The sequence below is a fragment of the Amblyomma mixtum genome, chromosome 10 (genome assembly GCF_055824585.1).
Source record: "Amblyomma mixtum isolate Tamu chromosome 10, ASM5582458v1, whole genome shotgun sequence".
In the NCBI taxonomy this organism is placed as follows: domain Eukaryota; kingdom Metazoa; phylum Arthropoda; class Arachnida; order Ixodida; family Ixodidae; genus Amblyomma; species Amblyomma mixtum.
The window spans coordinates 17,794,385-17,813,965 of record NC_143021.1 but is presented as its reverse complement, the minus strand read 5'-3'; the positions used below and the strand labels follow the sequence as shown (position 1 = coordinate 17,813,965).

General features: G+C 51.2%; 1 protein-coding gene across 1 annotated transcript; it reads left to right on the top strand.

Annotated features, from left to right (window-relative positions):
- On the top strand, positions 1-1,484 carry LOC149325249 (uncharacterized). The gene has a single exon (XM_089565086.1). It carries the CDS (start codon positions 1-3, stop codon positions 1,306-1,308), a length of 1,308 nt encoding a protein of 435 aa, XP_089421212.1. The 3' UTR covers positions 1,309-1,484.
- Positions 1,485-19,581: the final 18,097 nt, after the last annotated feature.

Genomic DNA, 19,581 nt, shown 5'->3' with positions numbered 1-19,581 from the left:
ATGAGGATCCTAGGCATGTTTATCAACAAGAAAGGCAACAACACCAATACCATAAAGAAATTAGCGACATATGCAGACCAAGTGGTAGGCATATTCAGGAGGGTAGCGGTAAAAGGGCGAGGACTAAAAGAAAGGAATCTCCTGAGAATGTCGCAGGCGTACGTAATAAGTCGGATCTGCTACTCGACGCCGTACCTAAACATGAACAAGGCAGAAATAGAGAAGGTAGATAGAATATTGCGGAAATGCGCCAAGCGAGCTCTGGGACTTCCGATATCTACGTCGACGGAGCGGCTTGAAAAAATGGGGGTACACAACAGATGGGTTGAGCTGGCAGAGGGGGTGAGGATATCCCAATTAGAACGGCTCGGCCAGTCTGAAACGGGCAGGACAATACTCGAATGGGTAGGAATCCGGCCAGAAGGTAGCACGCACAAGATGGTAAACATCCCGGCAGGAATCAGGGCCAAGATATGCGTCCCACCTATGCCGCGGAACATGCACCCCGTATATAACAAGGAAAGGCGAGAACATAGGGCTAAGGCCTGCGAGAGGAAGATGAAGGAGCGACCGGCAGACCAGGTGGCGTACGTAGACGCGGCGTGCGGACAGCACGGGGCGGCTGTATCCGCTGTGGTCGACGGGGCAGGAGTACCAACGGTAGCGGCTTCGAGCCGCATGAGAGATGCCAATGCGGCGGAAGAGTTGGCGATAGCGCTTGCTTGCGTCGGTACCAAGGCCACGACGATTTTAAGTGACAGCAAAACTGCAGTAAGAAACTTCGCGAAAGGAAGAATCTCGGAAGAGGCCAAACACGTCCTCGAGGCGAGGCCGATAGAACGTAACATAGAGATAATATGGATCCCAGCGCATGAGTCTATTGCAGGAAATGAGGCTGCACACGAGCTTGCCCGAGCTCTCTATCACCGGGCGGCCGCAGAGCAGCCCTCCCGCATAGACATGAAAGATAGCCTAATTTCATACCACGAGATCACGGAACATTATAAGCTGAGCAGGAGGGTCTATCCACCGCCCGACCGTTCCCTCGCAAAAGAGGAGGCAATTGCGTGGAGAAGATTGCAAGGGGGGAATCATATAAGCCCCTTCTGGGTATACATAACAATCTCCAAAGAGGAGAAAGACCAATATTGTATAACGTGTGGGGAGAGGGGCACTCTCGACCATGTCATAGACGATAGAGAAGCCTGGGAGACCTTGCTGCGGAGCGAGGACCCCGCTAAGCAGCAACAAGCCATCCGCCTGGCGGCTGAGGCCGTGAAGAGACAATGTGTCTTCACCAGACCTTAGTTTGCGAGGCTCCTAAGTAGGGCTCCCTTAGGCCTGCGTGCCGGGGGGTCCAAAAAGGAGTCTCATTTCGGTGGAAATAAACGTTTTGATGATGATGATGATGATGGGCTGCCGGCTCGCGCGGTCGGCCGCGGCGGTGGAGGCTCCACATCAGAGGCGCTGCCTGCGGCTGCTGGGGGTACATCAATACAGTCTATAGGGAATGGTGGCGGTGGTGGAATAACTAAGGGTGTTTCCAATGTACTTTCCATGGGTGCCAAGAATGCTGTTGTAGCCTGTCCTGGGGCAGCGGTTGTACACTCTTCATTGAATTCACCGATGATCCCGTATATAGCTGCCACAGCAATCTTTGCTACACTTCTAGTGGTTGTATTAAAATGACCAAGTATTCAACGAAGGAAAGCCATGTATTGCCAAGCCTAGCCATTAATATGCTTCGCATCTGACTAGGCTTAACCTTAGCTAAGCCTCAGCCATTTTTTTTATTTCTTGTTTTTGCTCTTTTTCTTATTTCTATTGTTTTATTTTCTTTATTTCCACATGTCATTTTTATTTAGTTTTTATTTTCGATTATTTCTATTTTTCGTTCCTTCACTTTATTTCTTTTAATTTATTTATGAAACCCATGCATTCACTAGATGCGTCTTTATTCATGCTCAAACCTTCAGCCTCCGTGGCGGAGTGGTAGTATCAGCGCTGTATCGTCTTGCCTTTCTTTGTCCGTGTCTTAGGAGTGCGCTGTGTTTTTCCTCAAAGTGGTAGCATCTCCGCTTCAAATGCCAAAGGATCTGGTTCGATTCCCACCCTCGGCGCAGTTTCTTTTTAAGCAGTGACGCCGAAAGGCGGACAAATCTGCCGACGGGTCTGTCGATACGGCTGCCGACGCGTCTGTCGACACCGCTGCCGACGCGTCTCTCGACACGGCTGCCGTCATCGTCTGTTAACGACAGTATGAGGCATTAAAGGCTTTCGCTTTAAAATTCGTGGAGCCCTTGAGGTGTCCACCGACAAAGTGAACTAGCTATGCGCCTTTCCATAAACACATTTGCGAGCCACTCCGGGCTTCGGACTGCCAATGGTGAAGTTAGAAAAAACTGTGCGAAGGACGCAGACGAACAAGAGAAGGCACAAGAGACAAACAGCGCTGACTGACAACTGATATTTATTTTCAGAAGTGTACAAATACATATACATGGCTTGATGCGCGACAGAAAAACAAAAGCAGTTGATGTGATGCGCATGCCGAAGATGAAGCAAATGATCTAGTCTTTCGCTTTGCCAAGAACGCCAGCTCTTTGTCAGATAACGCGAGGGAAGGAGTGCTAACGCAACTGTCCCCAAGCTCCAAAATTCTTTTAACTTCTATTATCTCCCTTGTGATGCGGTCTTTGTTTCTCTTATTAGCATGACATTTATCGAAAAGCGGTTTCCATTCTATTTTGCGTTCCTTAGTGCATTCGAGGCAGTGAAGAGGCAGGTTACGGTCGTTGGAATTTTCGACATCCTTATTATGCTCTCTTAATCGATCGTTCAGGCATCGTCCCGTTTGCCCTACATACACTTTCCCGCATGAAAGAGGAATCTCATATACTAGTCCCTCAGTGCAGTCAACGAACTTATTTTTATGTTTTCTCTTGCAAGCAAGAGTTGGCTCAGTACCGGGATTACTGACGCAACTAAGCATTGACAGTTTACACAGAGCCGAGCAGGCTACTCGTACGACTCGTACTGTTAGTGAGCAGGTGCACAACCATGAAAACCTGCAGCTTCCTAAGGACGTCGCTGAGGTTCTTGCCCTTGGACCGAAATTTGCTGTCCAACCGAAGAAAAGTGCGCCTGAGCTCCTGTCACTTGTGAGACAGGTTTCAAGTAAATTCCGGAAGAAAAGGAGCGGTGCATATCTCAAGGAGTCGACGCTGTGGTCAAATGCAAGCCTGGTATGTCGCGCCCTCCTGTTCAACGTGTCGTGAACTTTCTTAAGGAGCATTCCTTAAGTGCTATTCCCGCGGACAAAGAGGGTGGGTTCACGGTTTTATCTTTTGGTTTGTTTAATTCCAAAGCGGGTGATGCCATGATGCCAAAGCGGGTGAAGCGTCATTTCTTCTTCGTCTGCGTCCTTCGCGCTGTTTTTTCTAATGAGCAACCAACTAGCCCGCACTTGAACGCTTGTAATGGTGAAGTGTTACGCAGTAACGAAAATGAGCCGACGCTGAGGCTGCCATCAAATATACAGCGTTTACACAGCTAACATATGTCGCGGTTCGAATCCCTGCCGTGAGTGAGACCGCAACTAGTAAGTGCATGCTGCACGAAACGCAGAAAAATATCTGGCGGCCGCGTTTCGATGGAGGCGGAACGCAAATGGCGCCCGTGTGCTGTGCGATGTCAGTGCACGTTAAACTCCAGGTGGTGGTGGTGGTGGTGGAACTTTATTTCCAGCGGATATAGAGGAGCGACCCGAAGTCGCCCCCCGCTTAAACGGCGGCCGCTATCCCTTGGGCAGCGGCGGCGTCTTCAGCCAGCTGGAGGAGCTTGATCTGTGTCCCCGGGTCAGGGCTGAGCAATAGAGCCTCCCAATTATCAGAGTCGGTAATGAAGCGACTCGCGGGTAGGGACTGCGGGCAGTTCCAGATCATATGATTTAAATCGGCTTTGGCATCACAATTTTTGCATTTGTCTGAGTACAGTCCATCCGAATAGAAGCTACACAATTGGGGATTTGGATAGGTTTTAGTTTGAAGTTTACGCCAGGCTTTCGCCTGTTGCTTGGAAAGCGTTTTATCTGCTGGGGGAAATCTGAGTCTTGCAAGCCTGTAGTGCTGCAGGATTTCTCTGTAAGAAAACAACCTGTCCTTGCCGGAGTATAGGGCGGGTGTACTGCACGACCCAGCTCGGCGGGATAGTTCTCGAGCTAGGTTATGAGCCGCCTCATTACCAGCAAGGGAGGCATGAGCAGGCGTCCAGATTAGGCGAATGCGCCGCGTGGGCTGATAATTTAGCAGAATCCGTGCCGCTTGTGGAGAGATTCTTCTAAACGTGTAGTTACGTATTGCCAATTTTGAGTCGCTGACAATGGTTTCTGCCGAGGATCCCGCAATGGCTAGAGCAATGGCTGTTTCTTCTCCAACATGTGTGTGCTGAGTGCGTATAGTGCCCCCCGTTATGAGTGTACCACATTCCGTGGTGACCACAGCTACCATCTTGTCAGCCGAAGAATCTGCTGCATCAACATATACCACAGAGGTATCATTAAGGAAGCGTTTGCCTAATGATTTGGCTCCCTCTGCACGACGTTCAGCGTGGAAATCGGGGTGCATGTTCCGAGGTAGTGGAGGAATGACCAGAAGCTGGCGTATATGTTTTGGAAGGTCAGTTGTTGGTCCGCCTTGTCGTTCGTATGTTATGCCGAGTGTGGACAGAATGTGCCTGCCAGTTGGGGTGGCCGTTAGTCGTTCGTACTGGGAGACGGTTACCGCTTCAATAATCTCACTTAGGGTGTTATGAAGACCGAGACCTAAGACTTTCTCAGTCGCTGTGTGCATGGGTAGCCCAACTGCCTGTTTTACGCATTTTCTGATTATGGCTTCCACTTTCTCTTTTTCAGCTGACTTGAGATGTAGGTAAGGGCATACGTAAGCGATGCGGCTGATCACAAAGGCTTGTACTAAACGGAGAGTATTGCTTTCCTTCAAGCCCGAGTGGCGGTTACTAATGCGGCGAATGAGTCGCATAATTTGCTGCGAGGTTCCCTGAAGCTTCTGAATTACGTCACCATTGAAGCCGTGTTCTTGTAGAATTAGGCCCAAGATTTTAATTTTGGGTACTCGTGGAATGGGGACTCCACGAATACTGAGTTCGATGGCCGGTGGGGGTTGCGCAAGGGATCTGATTTTGCGGTATATGAGAAATTCAGATTTGGCTGGAGAGCACCGCAGCCCCCTGGGGTCTACGTAGCTCCCCACGATATCGATGGCACGCTGGAGTCTCTCTTCGATTCCGGCATCACTGCCCTCGGCGGTCCACAAGGTGATATCGTCAGCATAGAGGCTGTGGTGGAGTTGCGGGATCTGCGCTAATTGGTGTGGAAGTTTCAACATTGCAACGTTGAAGAGAAAGGGTGACAGGACCGATCCCTGTGGGGTACCCTTGTTGCCGAGGGGGAAGTCACGCGAGCGGAGACCTCCTACTTGAAAATGCGCCTTTCTACCTGAGAGAAAGTCGCGGATGTAGTTGAAGGTGCGGGCTCCCACCCCGAGTTCATGAAGGTTCTCCATGATCGCATCATGTCTGACATTGTCAAAGGCCTTTTCCAGGTCGAGTCCAAGAATTATTCTGGTGTCCCGCGTTTTTGCCTCAATAATCTGATGTTTGAGCTGAAGCATTACATCCTGCGTAGAAAGTTTTGGTCGAAAGCCAATCATGGTTTGGGGGTAAAGCTCGTTCTCCTCCATAAACCGGTTGAGGCGGGTATGAACTACGTGCTCCATGAGCTTACCCACACAAGACGTGAGCGAAATTGGCCTGAGGTTCTCAAGGCTGAGTGCCTTCCCAGGTTTTGGAATGAGAATGATCTCTGCCGTTTTCCATATTTGTGGGATTGAGCCCTCCGACCAGCATTTCTGCATATACTCAGTTAGTGATTGTAGCGACTGTTCATCTAGGTTGCGGAGGATCTTGTTGTATACTGCATCTGGGCCAGAGGCGGATTTACAGTTTAGCCTGGCAATCTCTGCCCTAACCTCATCCACAGTAATCGGGGAGTCGAGCTGCGTGTTTTCCGGACCAGCATAATCTGGGAAGGCTTCGATAGGAGCATTGCCAATATATCTGTCTTTAAGTTCAAGGAAAAGGTCCTCTGGTGTGCCTGCGTATGCATGCACAAGCTTTTGCAGGTTCTGCCTCTGGGTGGTTTTGCTACCTGCAGGGTCAAGTAGATGACGGAGCAAGTTCCAAGTCTTAGAGACTCCCATATTGCGATCCATGCGGTTGCATATGTCCTCCCAGTTTTGCTGAGTAAGTTTGACCGCATGATCCTCGATCTCCTTGTTTAGCCTAGCTATTCTTCTGCGCAGATTGCGGTTCCACCGCTGTCGTTTGAGTCGGTTCTCGAGTCCTCTCTTTGCCTCCCATAGGTGAAGAAGCCGGCTGTCCGCAATCTCCAGGTGGTCAGCCTGCTCTAACGTACGGGTGGCTGCCTTGGTATCTTGACAAAGATCCTGTGCCCAGATATCTATCTCTAGTATATCGGGGGTATCAGCTTCTCGGGCGGCCCTTTTAGCGCGGAACATGTCCCAATCGACAAGGGTGGGAGCTCGAGCGCTACGACGCTTGGGGCCAGTTGAAGCCACTATTTCCAATATGTAGTGATCGCTACCGAAATTTTGTTGAGTGTTTATCCATGTTGGAGTGCCCGAAAGTTTAGCAAAAGTCAGATCGGGAGTCGTATCCCTGGAAACACTGTTGCCGCAGCGGGTGGGGACTACTGGGTCTGTAAGAAGAGTCAACCCACACTGTTGTGCGGTGAGCCACAATTTTCTACCTTTAATGTCCTCCTGTGGGTACCCCCAAGCCGGGTGTTGGGCATTAAAGTCTCCCGTGAAAATGACGGGGTGATTGCCTGCAATTTTCAGGGTCGCCTGAAAGAGCGGGCCAAAGCTTGCTTTCCGTAACTTTGGGCTGCTATAGACATTCAGCACAAACAGACTGTGGTCAGGTTTCCTAGGCGGAATTAATTCGACTAGCACGTGTGTGACATTTGTGACTGGGGTATCGTGCTGGACAACCGTAATATTTCGTTTCACGAGAGTCGTGACTCCAAGCGTTTCACCCCCCGATGAAAAGGATTGATATCCAGCTAGCTTGCTATTGGTTTGTGTCTCTTGTAGTGCGATTAAGTCCGGTCCATCCCTATTGTGGAGGAATTGTTGGAGTACAGCTCGTTTGCGGCTAAATCCTCGGCAGTTCCACTGCCAGATGGTGTAGTTTGGTTGTGGCGCCATATTGTGCTAGTCTGATACCGCTTCAGAAGAAGCGGATTTGCGAATTTTGACGGGAAAAAGCCTACTCTCTGCTTCCTGCTGCCAGGTGCCTAAGTTAAGTAATTCCTGCCGGTGTGTGCATAATTCTTCCATGATGGAAGTCATTGTAAGCTGCATTTGAATGAGGGTGTTAGTAGTCTGCGTTTGCGCTTCTTCAATTTTGTGAATGCTGTCGGCTAGTTTTTGGTCTTCGGAGAGGGAACCGCCCGCTTTTCGCTTAGGCGGCGGTGCCCGCGGTGATTCAACATGCATGTCCGCTCCGGCGGAGGTAGAGGGGGTAGGGTTATTGGCGCCACCGGTCATAGGCGGTGACCCAGTCTGCATTTGTTGCTGTTTTAGAGCGGCATTTTCTTTCTTTAGTTCCTCCACCTCGCGAAGTAATTTCCCTACCAGCACTTTCAGGTCTGCTAGCTCAGAGGGGTTGGAGTTAGATTTCTGGGAGGCTTTATCTGCCCAGCCTACCTTTTGCGTGCCGACGGCGTCCTGGTTCAAACCGGGGTTCCGTGCCTGGTGTGAAGGAGTCCTGGATTTGGAGGCGGACCGGCCTCTCTGTTGCAGTCGTGGAAAAAAGCTGGATCGATGTCTAAAGTCCGTCCGCCCCCTGCTTTTGGAGCGGCTGCGTCGCTCTTTAGACTGCGGCGTCTCTTGGCTATTCTGGGTCTGATGTTGGCGTTCCTGTTCCCAGCGGCGTTTGGTCACAATGTATGGAGTGCGGTAGATCTCGCGGCATTTGTTGCTGCCCAGCTCATGGCCCTTACTGCACAAGGCACACTTAGGCTCACAGGTATGCGTTTCAGGAGGGTTGGCCATATCGCATCCGCGGCAGCGAGCGTTTTTCGGGTCCGGGCAAACGTCTCTGCGATGTCCGAGTTGTCCGCACAAAGAACACACTTCGTTTTTTTTTTTTTGTAGAGGCAGCAACGAATCATGCCACCGCCGAAGCTGATCTAACGGGGAACTCTCTCACCGTTGAAGAGAATGAGGACCGTCTGCGACTGCGCACCCATGCGCCGGACACCACATATTGGAGGATTTCTGGGATGCTGAAGGTTCGCTAGGATGACAGCGTCCGATAGATGTTTGGGAACGCCTTGGATCACTCCTTTACCACTGCCGTCCGGCGTGGCGACATACGAGGTGATGGCGATCTTGTTCTCGCCGTAGGTGAGCTCCTGGATGCTTAAGTAGCGTTCCACTCGTGCCGCGGAATGGGTGGCCACCAGTATGGTGTGTTGCTTGAAGTTGAGGAGCATGCAGTCTTCAGAAGATTCCGCCAAGGTTACACCCGCGGCGTCACGAATGAGTTGAAAGATTCCGAGTTGGCCACAGCTCTCGAGTATACGGAGGCCGCCCGATGGCCGGAGTATCACTTTGGTTGCGCCCTTGGGTAGGCGAGGTAGGTTCGACGCCACCGATTGTCGAGCAAGTCGTCGGCCAATCTTTTTCGCAGAGGAGTCGGCAGATTGCCGCATGCTGCCCTGTCCCTGGGCGCTATCGGTTCCATTGTGTGCCGCGGGGTGTCCTTCGGCGTTCGTGACCGGATCGTTGAGATTCACCGACGGTGAACCAACCATATTGGTTCGAAAGTTCTTCGGGGGCTATATCAGTCCCCTCCACGGTGACTTCCATATCCAATGTTGGGCGAAGATCCCACTCAGAAAATGCGGCACAGCCCCGTCAGAGCGGGGTCGCTAGGCCTGGCGTAGGCCTAGCGGGCCGTGCGTACCGGCGAGAGCCGAATCGCAAAAAAGTCCGCACAAACAGGCAAAAAGGGACTTGCCGATGCGTTCGACGGCGTTATCCGAGCTTCAAACACCAAATCCAGGCGAGAGCGGTGTTGACCGTCGCTGAATTCAGCGGTGGGCATGGGTGAAGCGAGGAGCGTTCGCACGAGCGTCCGATCCACGCCACGTCCAGCCAGCCTCTCCAACTCCAGGTGGTAGAAATTTCCGAAGCCTTTAATGCACGCAGCCCGAGTCGCTTTGGCACATTAATCCCTCATTAAAAAATTAATAAGCGTCGGCACCTGAGAGACGCTTACAAGCGTTTCGGGCGCCTCACGTCCACGCTTTCAAGGCCTTAATGCTGCTGCTGTGAAGTCATTAGATGGAGGTGTGCCACTTTTAGCGTCCCTTCGGCGCTCGCACCGGGTTTGCCAGCCCGGCAGCGCCAGTAGTGCCCGTGGAGACCGTAGCACAGACTTGCATTATTATGCACAACGATGACGCAGCCAAATTTCTGAACGTGCGCTTAAGGCAAATTTTACCATCGATCGTCCACATCCGAAAATATTTTGTCTAGTGCTGGCTTTAGCGTCGACGTAGCATGAATTTTACGAGCGATGCGCTTAAAGACATTCCGCTAAATAATTTTCCGGTACCGGTGGCTGGGTTTGCTTTGGGTGCTTGAAGACGCTAGAATATACAAGTGCTGAAAGAACATAAGAATATCTGAAGTCGTGTTCACGCAACAACATTTTCTGAACAAACATGCAACTCCTGGAGGACGCGCCTCAGCAGTCGGGACGAGCGGACGTGTCTCACGTCGGCTCCGCCGAATTTTATGATCCTTTCCCGAAGCATTTGCCGAAGCGCTGCGACACCATCTGGCTACACTTCCAGAACAACGAGGAGACCACTCACCCTTGTTCAGGTGGGACCGTTTTCTCAAATCCTTCGAGAATTTGAAGACCAAGCGGATCGCGCGAGTTGCTAAGCCTAACAGTTAGGCCACGACTCAGCTGCCCGCCGCGGCTCCGCGGGCAAATTCTGCCGCAAACCATGACGACCCTGATGGGATACGACCCGGAGGGGATGCAGATTGTCACCATGCCGCAGGCGAAAACCCCAGTTTTCGACAAGGTTACGGAGGCGATTATCCAACGCAAGATAGAAGAGTGGGAACGCGCATCAGCCCGTGACGACCACTCGGCACGGCAAAAAGGTCGAACGCCAGACGGACGCGTCACCGCGGCAGGGGATACGCCGCTGCAGCAGACGCCCCGCACGCAAGTCAAGCGTTGGAAGCCACCTCCGCAGCCGCGTCTGGACAAGCAAGACGCAGTGATCATAATCAAACCTAAAGGAACGCTGGATCTCAGCAAATTCAGGGGAAGCAACGCGGTCGGAAACGCCTTGCACATTGCTGCTGGCGTCGACAAGGGCTCAGCCGAGCTCAGCGTTTGGCCCATATGGGAACAGAACATCATCGTCGTCGGGGTGCGAGACGCCCAAATAATCAGAAAGATCCTGGCAATTCACGAAATTCAGCTTGGGGACAAGGCACAGGCAGTGTACTCCTACCTCCGCCCCTCCGACGACACTTGCAAAGGAGTAATACAAGTGGACCCGAGGGTTTCCAACGAAGACATCACGAACGCGCTTCGCTCCCCGGACGCACCAGTGGTGAGCGTGAGAAAATTAGGTTCCTCCAACGTGGCGGCCATCACGTTTGAAGGAAGAAAGGTTCCGTTTCACGTCTTCTACTACGGTGAAGCGGTTCCAGTACGCCTATACAAGAAAACAACGCCAGCCTGCGCACTGTGCGGGAAACTTGGACACCGGGCGGATGTTTGCCCTTGCCCTTCGAAGTCAAGATGTCCGCAGTGCGGTCAGCAAGATGTTCCAGAATCCCACGACTGCCAACCCAAGTGCACGGTCTGCGAAGGTCCACATCCCATGGGGTCGAATCAGTGCAAGTACAAGTACCGAACATCACAAAAAACCAAGCCCAAGACAGGAGAATTCAACCACCGGTCAAGATCCAGGCTTCGGAACCGGTCCGGCAGCAGAGGTCCATCGAGCAGCGGGGACCGACTGACCCACCAGGACCAGTCCAGCAACAACTCAGCACCACCCGGCTCACGCTCTTCAAGCAATGGACCGGGGACTACCGATAATGTGACGCACAACAACGGCAGTCGTCCAGCCGAGAAGACAACAGGACCCCATAACAAGGAGCAGCGCAACGGCAGCAAGGTGAGCTGGGCAGATGTAGCTGCCTCCTCCCCCGAAGCGTTGGCTTACAAACGACTTAAAGCAGAGATTGAACAACTAAAATCAGAAAATAGCACATTGAAACAGCAGTTAGTCATCGCAGTCAATCCAAACAACACATTACCTCCATCGACGCAACAGGCATGTCCGATGGAAGAAGATAGGGCAGAGCTACACCCTCCGTCTCCACACCAGTTAGATGCTAGCACCCCCGAGAGGCAAGCAACTACACCAGACGCACCCCACCAGGCACCAACTCCGCAGGCACCACCATCGCAGGCACTAAAGCAGCAATATACAGAGCACCCCCAAACCCAGGAACGCATCACTCGCTTGGAAAAAACAATTCAAGACCTCATTGAAAATAAATTACAAATTATGATCGAGACGACAATCAAAAGTATGTTCGAATCAGTTATTAAACCCATGATGGAAAACCTCGAACCAGTTTTAATAAGGATGCAATCGCAGGAGATCAGAATTGACCGCAAACTTCAGGAATTATCAGATGTTTCTCACAACAGAGGCACAAAGCTGCAGGGTAAAATGGGAACTCGTCGTCTGCCAAGCACTCAGCCAGATCAACAACCTGAGGGCGCACCACATGATGAGGCACAAGTTTCTAGTGTTCAGCATGGCTCCACAACGTAGACATAAACTTACTATCCTACAGTGGAACTGCAGAGGACTAAAACGGAAGAGGGAAACATTACAGCAATACATAGACTCTCATCCCGATACGCCGCAAATAATAGCCCTGCAAGAAGTGAATATGGAGGCTAAGATCAGAGGATACTCAACACATCAAACAAATCCCTCGACATGCATCTTGGTCCACAAATCATGCACGGCAATCACTGTAGACCTTAATCTAGACAGCGACATTGAATATACCTTCAAAAAAATACTGCCACAGCACAGAAACAGCAAGGGCACCTATATACTCAATATATATAGTCGCCCCAAACAGCACCGCGTAGCCTTCGACGTGATCTTTCTTAAAGCCCTAAGAGAAGCCCAAAAAGCTCCCCTAGCTATAGTTGGCGACTTTAATGCTTCTAGCCCCCTATGGGGATACCCCAGGGAAGACACGAAAGGCAGAAAACTAGCATCCGCCATCGCTGACATGGCCCTGACCCTACTCACGGACCCGCAGCACCCGACGCGAGTCGGCACCAGCGTAACGCGGGATACTTCTCCCGACCTCACGCTCGTCCGCAATGCCCGCAACTATGAGTGGCTCAATACAGGAGAGACCCTAGGCAGCGATCACTACGTGCTGCAGACCATCTTCGAAAGCAACAAGCACAGCAAACCACGAGGGCAAGCCAGAATTACAGACTGGGAGACATTCAGAAAGGACACCAAACTAACCACATCCGAACAAATAACCAGCTACGAAGATTGGGCGGCTTCCATTCTCGACCTTAAAGAAAAGCTCACAAAGTCTCTTGCCACCACGGAGGACCACCCAGCTGTTGACAACCACCTCCTACACCTTTGGGAAGCAAGACGTAGTCTTATAAAACGATGGAAAAAACAAAGACACAATCGGAAACTAAGACTTCGAATAGCCAAGCTTACTATTCAAGCAGACCAATACGCATGGGACCTCGCTCGCACCAATTGGCTAACGAAGTGCGAATCCCTCAAAGGCCGCCTAGACACCAAGGCTACATGGAACCTTCTGCGATGCCTAATTGACCCTCCGAAAGCGAAGAGTGAACAACACAGAAATTTGCATCGAGCCCTACACAGCTTTCAAGGCACGGATCATGAACTCGTGGATGAACTCACGCGTCGCTATATCTGCACCGCGCGAGACCCACAACCCTACAATAAGGAGTACCGTGGGGAACCGAACGAAGACCTAGACAGAGATTTCACTTCAGAGGAAATCATTGCAGCACTAGCAGATATGCGCCGAGGCACAGCCCCGGGACAAGACAAAATTACTGTCGGACTTCTGGCCAACCTCGGCACGGAGGCTCTGCAGCAACTCACGGATTACATAAACGAATGTTGGCGTACCGGCACCATTCCACAAGCATGGAAAACAGCCAATGTACACTTTATTCCCAAACCCGGCAAGAAAATCAGCATTGAAAACCTGCGCCCCATATCCCTCACGTCGTGCGCAGGCAAACTCATGGAAAAGGCAGTCCACACCCGTCTCTCCAATTATCTTGAGGACAATGAGCTACTGCCACACACGATGTTTGGATTCCGGGCACACTTGTCCACCCATGATGTGCTTCTGCAAATCAAACGTGAAGTCATTGATCCCGCACGCACAAACAGTAACCGAGCGCTTCTAACACTTGACCTCAAGGGAGCGTTTGACAATGTCAAACACTCCACAATCCTCAACAACCTCCACAGCATGAACTGCGGACAGCGAGCCTACTCGTACATCTGCGATTTCCTTACGGACAGAACCGTCAACATCAGCACCGGCTCAAAACACACAACGCAAGTGAAGATGGGCACGAGAGGCACTCCGCAAGGGGCAGTACTATCCCCACTTCTCTTCAACATAGCACTCCTAAACCTCTCACCTCTTCTCAATCAGGTACAGGGAATACGCCACGCCCTGTACGCTGATGATATAACCATCTGGACAACCACGGGAAGTATGGGAATGATTGAAGAACAACTACAAACCGCGGCGACAACAGTTCAAAATTATGCCCGGGCGTGTGGACTAACGTGCTCACCCGAAAAATCCGAACTCATAGTCTTCCGTCAACGCAAGAATCAAGACACCATCAATATCCGCGTAGACAACTCACCCATCAAGGAAGTTCAGACCCTGAAGATACTGGGTCTGTACATAAATTGCGACGGCAACAACCTTCTTGCCCTACAGAAACTACGGCTCGTGAGCGAGCAAGTCGCCAGGATGATCGCCAGGATAACGACGCGCAAATCAGGGATGCGAGAAGACGATACTCTGCGACTGGTGCAGGCTTTCGTTGTAAGCCGCGTCGTCTACGTAGCGCCCTACCTCCGCCTTAAGAAGCGTGACATAAAAAACCTCGACATCATAATCAGAACTGCCTACAAGAAGGCCCTGGGACTCCCTCTTGCGACATCGACGGACAGGCTCTTGCGACTGGGTGTGCACAACACGATCGATGAGCTGATAGAGGCACACCTTACGGCGCAGGTGGTACGGCTCTCCACAACTCGAACTGGCCGACAAGTCCTGAGTGATTTAAACATCAATTGCCCCCGACAGCTAGACACCAAAACCGACATCCCAGCCTCATGGAGAGGACAACTCAAGGCAGCTCCACTACCCAGGAATATGCACCCTGATTTTCACCAGTCAAGACGACAAGCACGAGCCGAAGCCATGAAAAGACACTACGGCGAGCGCGAGGGCGTGTTCTATGTCGATGCTGCGGGTCCCGAGCAGGGAATGACGGCCGTCGCGGTAGTGCACCAAAATACAACAGTCGACGGACTAGTACTGGCTAGCCAGGACATACTGGCTGCGGAAGAAGTGGCGATTGCTCTAGCTGCAACACACACTAGCTCAATATACATTCTCACAGATTCACAGACAGCGTATCGCAATTACCTCAGGGGCAGGGTCGCACCGCTAGCAGCTAAAATCCTGCAAGATAGCTATTTCCGTGGCTACCAACCCACACACAAACACTTAATATGGGTACCAGGTCACCAGGGCATCCCAGGGAACGAGAGCGCACATGCCTCAGCCCGAGCATTTCTCCCCCGGGCACCCAGTGCGGATGCCGTGGAACCTCCTACCCCACTACTAACTTACAATGACATACTTCAGCACTTAAGATTATCCCGTCGGGTCTACCCTCCGCCGGCTAAGACACTAGATAAAGGGGAGGAACAACTCCTCCGAAAGCTACAGACCAACACTTACAATAACCCACGAAGACTACACGCCATAGACCCGGAGTCATTTGACTCACAATGCAAATTCTGCGGGGAGAAGGCGGACCTGTACCATATGGTATGGGCCTGCCAACGAAATCAGGCGATCACTGTTAATAACCAGCCAACGCAGGAGGGGTGGGAGGCAGCTCTGTCCAGCTCGGACGGAAAGAGTCAAAAGCAACTCATCGAAAGAGCCCGGACAGCAGCCTACGCCAATGGGGTTCCGGACTGAGAGCTCCAACCACGGCTACAACCTCCTAAACCATTTCATTAAAATATTTTCACCACCATGCAACTCCTGACGCGACATATTTTCCGAGTAATCGCGGCGCCACTAACGCCCACGTAACACACGGGTAATTTTCGCCGACATTTCCTGATTGCTTAACCATCGTTACTCCCATGCAATTTAGGCGACAGGCAAAGCAGCTCATAATTATCCTTTTGCAAACCAAGAAACAAATATGCAATGCTACTCACGAAGTACTGAGCGCATCTGAGCGCTGCTTCGTCTGCTCCACGTCTGCTTCGCTGCCCGAAGGAGAATAAAAAAATTTCCGGAGCCCTCCACTACGGCGTCTCTCATGGCCTTAGTCGCTTTGGGACGTTAAACCTCATAAACAAGCATAAACAAACGAAGGAGAATAAATGGCTGCGGGTTAGCTCGGGTAAGCCCGGGAGCTGAGCTCGCTCCGCCTTCTCATTGGCTGAGACGCACGAAGAGGTGTCTTAGCCAATGAGCCTTCGCAGTTCAAATCACGAAGAGAGAGCGAGAGAAAGAGAGACAACAGACATTCTTCGCAGACTAATCTTATTCGCGGTGTAAGACCTCTTTCGGTTTTGAGAAAGGAAAGGCGCATACCTTTTGATGTGAAAAGCTTCAATACCCGCACCCTAACCGCGCTTCGCGTGAGCCGCCGGAGCCAAGATTTGCCACAGCTACGCATCCGCGAAACTCAGTGACGCACGCGGCACAAATAAAAAATCAATAAAACATAAACAGGGCGCCAGGAGACACTCATATCTCGGTGGACACCCGAACCGCGCTGTAAGGGAAGGAAAACGAAAAGAAAATTGGTTTTAAGGAGAGGAAACGACGCCTGTCTTTCTTTCATATCTCGGTGCATACCCGAATCGCGCCGTATGGGCCTTAAGGAAAATGAAATGAAATGAAAATTGGTTTTAAGGAAAGGAAATAGGTTAGATTAGGTTAATGTGGTTTAACGTCCAAAAGCGACTGAGGCTATGAGAGACGCCGTAGTGACGGGCTCCGGAAATTGCGACCACCTGGGGTTCATTAACGTGCACTGATTTCGCGCAGAACAAAGGCCTCTAGAATTTCGCCTCCATCGAAATTCGACCTCCGCGGCCGGGATCTAAACCGCGTCTTTCGGGTCAGCAGCCGAGCACAGTAACCACTGAGCCACCGCTGCGGACGAGGAAAGGAAATGCCTGTCTCTCATATCTTGGTGCACACCCGAAAGGAATGGGCACCCCCAGTACATGTCTCTAAAGCAGCCTTCTAATGGCGAATTCGAGTGGGAGAGCAGGAGCACTAGAGAGCACTTCAAAAGTGCTCTCAGACAAGCGAACGCCCTCCAGTGGGAGAGCAGGAGTAGAATCACTTTCTTCCATTGGTAGAGGAGGGGGGCTTTCCCTGCGCTGAGAGCAGTCGGGAGCAGTCCCGGCTGCTCTCTCTTGTAAAGCGAGTGTAGAGGAAGTCACATGGCATAAAGCGTCATATCCGCGCTATCTTTTTTTTTCCTTCTCTCTTGTTGGCGACACGGTGCGGTTCGGGTGTTCATCGCGATGACAGAATTACTGCTCCATTTCCTGTCCTCAAAAAACGTTGCGTTCAAAGGGCAAGGCATCGCGCCGAACGGGTGGTGGCGTTCCTACCTTCCTGTAAGGTGCGGCTCGGGTGTCCACCGAGATGGCAGAGAATTACTGCGTAATTTCCTTTCCTCAAAAAGCGTCGCGTTCAAAGGACGAGGCAACACGCCGAACGGGTGGTGGCGTTCCGCGGACTGCCTGGCAGCGCTACAACACGCTGTTGCGTTCCACTCCTAAAGGCGAAGCTTAAGCGCTATTAATTAGCAGTTTATTAGTATTTAGTCATTAATCAGTCATTACACACTAATGAGTAATTTGTCATTACTTCGTCATGAATTATGTGTGACGTAATCCAGTGGTAACATCACCAGTGTCACATACGCAAAGTGGTGCTGAAAACGCTTTCGCCTCTACGCACTTCGGACAGTTTCGAACGCGCTGCATATACATTCTTGTCAGATCTGCGACTCGTCGTGTCCGCGCGCGCTTCGCATTATGCCCGTAAACATTTCATGCTTACTCTACTCTCGGTTACGGGAGAGGCAGAGTTTTTTTATTTCCCAAGAGCAAACATTTGAACTATAATTTAGGTTTTATTTCCGATTTTTCGTGTAATTTCTGTACCAGTTCTTCTTGGAGGCAATTCGTGGTGCTGCGGGAACAAGGGCATGGAAGCCACCATCGCGTATGTCCAAAACACGTGGTTTTTCACAGCGCGCTGGCCTCCTCGGCTTGCAACTGCCGCCACTGCGGGCAGGCGGAGAATGCTGGGAAGAGAAGTGCGGTCACGTGGTCGTGGCGCACTGCTCTCGACTCTCGGAGAGCGTTCCCGTGGGAGGGCAGTCACCCCCTTGCTCGGCGTGCTACTGTACTGCTCCGCACTGCTCGGCGCCTCTGCTCTCGTCCCGCCAACCGAATGCTCCATAAGACAGCACTGTAGAGGAGTCGGTGACGAAGCGCGGCTACGGCAGCTTATCTCTTTTTTCAACCAGCGTCCGCTTCGGCTGACGCGGTTTTTGCTGCGACGCGCGTCTTTTCTTTCCTTTTCTCTTTCCTCTGATCTTTTAACTCTCCACTATCTGCACGTGGCAGCGGTGATGGCTCGGCTGGAGCCAGTTGGCGGGTCCGTGTACTTTCCTTTTGATTCTTCTCTCAGTCGCAACAACAACAACAAAAATTCAGGGGGCACTTTGACTGCCTAAAGTGCGTAGAGGCGAAAGTGTCATCTGTTCTCGCTTCGGCGAGTGCGGCTTCGGCCACTTATCTGTTTTTTGAGCAGCGTCCGCTCCGGCGGACGCAGTTGTTGCTGCGACGCGCGTCTTTTCTTTCCTTTTTCTCTTTCCTCTGATCTTTTATCTCTCCTCTGTCTGCACGTGGCAGCGGTGGTGGCTCGGATCGAGCCAGTAGCAGGCCCGTGCAATTTCCTTTTCATCCTTCTCTCAGTCACAACAACAGCGTTTTCCACACCACTTTGACTGCTTCTGTGGCACTGGTGGCGTCACATGTAATTGAGTACTAATTACTAAGTGATGACAAATCACTAATTAATGGTATGTTACTGATTAATGCCTAATCTTTGTCTTTAGGACTGGAACGCGACAGCGTGTTGTAGCGCTGCGAGGGAGTCCACGGAACGCCACCACCCGTTCGGCGCGATGCCTTGCCGTTTGAACGCAACGGTTTTTGAGGAAAGGAAATGGCGCAGTAATTCTCTGCCATCTCGGTGGACACCTGAACCGCACCGTAGACGAAGGGAGGAAGTGGGAGTGAAAGAGGAAAGACAAAGATGGCCCGTAATGAAGAAAATGAAAATTGTATTTGAGGAAAGGAAATTACGCAGTAACTGTCTCACATATCTGTGGACACCTAAACCTCGCCGGAAGTGAAGGGAGGAGGATGGCAGTGAGCGAAAACACCGTATTCACTAGACGCGCCTTTGTTCTCTCCAAACCATCGAGCTATCATGGCGGAGTCTCGCTTCCTGCGAGAGGTTGTCTGGTCATTCAGGTTTTTGCAAGTGCGGTTCTCGCTAGAGTATTTAGCGAATGTAACGCCGAAGCGCTTATACAAGGATCTTATTGAACAGTTGTTTCCAGCGCCACTGTACAGAACCTTATACTGTGAAGGCCCTGGGAAAGATGTTCTCAGGCGAGTTAAAAAGATGACTGTTGCACCTGGCGTCAAGACATTCTTTTTTTAAATTACACACAGGAACGCTACCAGTAAGCAGAGTGGTTTCTTGGGCGAGTTGGTTTACCATATTGAAATATACCTGCGCTTAAAAGACACGGACAGAAAGAAAGAGACACACACACAAAGCGCTGCACTTACAACTCAATTTTTATTCGGGAAACACTGATGTTTGAACGAGCGGCTCCGTGAACATCGGAAGAACATGGAACGGAAGGGCGATGGGAATTTGGTTGTTCATTGTCAAGAGTGTAAATGTGTACCTTCCTATAACGAGACGAAGATAGTAAGCAGGAACC